At 37.2% G+C, this 3138-nt stretch overlaps 1 protein-coding gene across 1 annotated transcript; it reads left to right on the forward strand.

Annotated features, from left to right (window-relative positions):
- Window positions 1-613: 613 nt before the first annotated feature.
- On the forward strand, window positions 614-1814 carry LOC132184570 (transcription factor MYB123-like). Its single transcript, XM_059598250.1, has 3 exons — window positions 614-746; window positions 845-974; window positions 1063-1814. The coding sequence occupies exons 1-3, from the start codon at window positions 614-616 to the stop codon at window positions 1709-1711; spliced, it is 912 nt and encodes a 303-aa protein (XP_059454233.1). The 3' UTR covers window positions 1712-1814.
- Window positions 1815-3138: the final 1324 nt, after the last annotated feature.

The following is a 3138-nucleotide window of genomic DNA, read 5'->3' on the forward strand; positions in this document are numbered from 1 at the left end:
GCCTACCCCTAAAGATGGGCATGGGAGTGTTGAAAGACTTGATATCCTCTTCAATTCATTTGAACCGGAAAATATCTGGTTAGTTATATTAAAATGATATTTTTGTTCCACCAAAAAGTGAAAAGACAAAAATACCTATCAAATATAACTAATTGAATATTCTATAATTCATTTGAATCGAAAATTCATTTGAATCGAAAATGATCTAATCTGTGTTGGAAAAAATAGTCATGACTTAAAATTAGTGCATTTAACGACTACCATATGATGTAACAGTAACATGTGTCCCGTATCCCGGTTAATGTTGGATTAAAGAATCTATTAAATTTACGGTCGGAGATGCTGGTAGAGTGGTTCCATGCATGCCTCCAACACGCCAACAGTGCCCCGTTTACAGGTCTATATGGTTTGTGTGCTTTAAGTCATAGAAACCAAACCCTACCGCACATCATAACTATTGTTGTTGGACTTTAGCTGCCACCTCAATGACTTGCGAAACAGAAAAGGTTGATTTATTACAGCCACCTGTCCGACTTCAGTGGCGTTCACCTTGACTTGGTGCGCTATAAAGGGGCGCCATGGGGCCTCCTTCACATGAGAAAAAAAGAGAGAGATGGGGAGGAGTCCATGCTGCTCCAAAGAAGGACTCAACCGCGGAGCATGGACTGCCTTGGAAGATAAAATACTTGCTGCTTACATTAGAGCCCATGGAGAAGGCAAATGGAGAAACCTCCCCAAGAGAGCTGGTACCTTTTTTTGTTGTCATTTTCTTAAACCTTTGTTTTGAATGTCTCTTGCTCTGTTCTCTCTGTTTTGGTGAAACCAATCAAGAAAATTAATGCAGGTCTGAAGAGATGTGGTAAGAGCTGTAGACTTAGATGGTTGAATTATTTAAGGCCGGATATTAAGAGAGGTAACATATCAAATGATGAAGAAGAACTCATTGTCAGACTCCATAATCTTCTTGGCAACAGGTGCTCTTCTCTAATCCTTTCCCTCCGACTCTGTTCTCTGGTTCTGCCATTTTTTATAGCAACTAATTTCTCCATAACATATACGTAGATGGTCTCTAATAGCTGGAAGGATACCTGGGCGAACAGACAATGAAATCAAGAACTACTGGAACACCACCCTAGCAAAGAAAGCCAAGGCTCAAAAAATTCACTCATCTTCACTACCTGCCCAAAAAAGTTCCCTGAGCAGATCACGAAACAAAAAGATGACAGTTGAACCTAAGAAAGGTGAGCCGCCGGCGCCGAAGCCTTCGCAGGCTGCAGCAACTCCGCCCCACGTATTCCGAACCAAGGCCATTAGATGCACCAAGGTGCTGATCCCGGCGCTGACATCTCCAAACGAACATCATTCTTTCAACTCATCAACCGCCATAGACCCAGCAGAGCCTCAAGCGATTCAAAGTGATCAAGATAAGGGTAGTTTAGAAGTTCACCGTGGAACTGAAGAGCTTCACGAGACTTGTGCTGGAGACGCCGATTTCTTCAGTTTGAGCTGCAACGAGTTTCAAGCCTGCAGCCATGAATATGCAGAGGGGGAGCATAACTTCAACAACAGTCTGTGTATGGGTCCTGACCAGTCCCCACATTTTGACGAGGCAATGTTCAAGGATTGGACAACAAATTACTGTCTCGAGGAGCGTGCCAATTTGGATCTAGAATCTTTGGCATTTTTACTTGATTCTCAGGAGTGGCCGTGACACACAAGGAAAAAATAATATTATCAATATCATAATTAAAGTAATGCTAGGAACTTGTAGAATTAAGAAGATGGCGACAACTTGTACATATAAATAAATAACAAGCCTGCATTTTACTATTTTTAGATTGTTGTGTTCTGAATTACTATTTTAATTCCTCACAAAACATATTACACTTCAGAAAGAAATTCTGCTTTGGTCTCTTTACGCAGTCATAATGTCCTCACAACAACTATACGCGTAATTTTTTTTATTAAAAATGGAAGAAATGATTATCAGAATGACTATTTTATTAAAGTACGACTATAATAGCATCTTCCTGCTCAAGACTACGTAAGAAATATTTAAATGGTAAAAACCGCATAGATAAATTCTTTTTTTTTTTTTTTTTTTGACATGTCCACACAAGAGGGGGAGAAGAATTCGAACTAGTGACCTCTACTTCATTAAGTGTGGTCCTAACCGATTGAGCTACCTCTTGAAGATCATAGATAAATTCTCTTAAATATTGTTTGTTGGGGTTTCAGACTTAGTGCAAGTTTGTAATTGCGTTTGAGAAATAGAGCTTTTAAGTCAAAAAGAGATTTTAAGCAAAAGTTTCATTTTTAAGCTTTTATTAAAAGTGCATTTTGATCATTTTTAGGCTTTTTAAACCTTTAAAAAGACTTTTAATTTTTTTATTAAACGAGTAATTTTTTTTTTAAATAAATTTTTTGAGTGTTAAAAATATTTTTACGCTCCTCAAACATAATCTCAAAGAAACTCGTAACTTTTTCAGCAACATTCAACAGCATTAAACAGATTGTTACTTTTGGGATAAATTTTTTCAGAAAGATTGGTTGCTACAATTTACATGGTAGATCGATGTAAAAGCCGAGACAATTTTCATCTATAAAACGGAGAAAAAAAAACTTGGCCAAGTTCAAAGCTTTTGTTACCAATTTGATAGCAACCTGATCATGGGCCCCACCATGAATTATTGTTGTTTTGTTTTTCCAAGAAAAGGTTCAAAATTAGGACCACTCAAAATTTATGATCAATAGAATTTCATTGCAATTTGTTTTGTCCGATGATGTCGTCGTGGGACCTCAAAGTTCCTCTTGCGTGTGCAAATTGTGCGGTGAAGATTTAAAATTTTTTTTCTGTTTTTTCTTAAGCTGGTGAAGACTTATTTGAGCATTGAAAGTTTGTCCACTAGTAGCTATACGAGCAAATTATTATTATTGTTATTATTTTGGCTTTGAATTGCAGGTAGAAGTAGAACAGGCTGATATGGCCATCTTCTACTAACAAAAAAAAATCTTAAGCTTTCTGTAGTTGAGAAAATATTGTGGTAGGTAATGCAATATCTTCCCTTGATATTGACCGTTAGATGGACACATTAGACTACCAAATTAATCATCAAATTCACGATTAATTAGCAAATC

The sequence above is a fragment of the Corylus avellana genome, chromosome ca6 (assembly GCF_901000735.1).
Source record: "Corylus avellana chromosome ca6, CavTom2PMs-1.0".
Classification (NCBI taxonomy): Eukaryota; Viridiplantae; Streptophyta; class Magnoliopsida; order Fagales; family Betulaceae; genus Corylus; species Corylus avellana.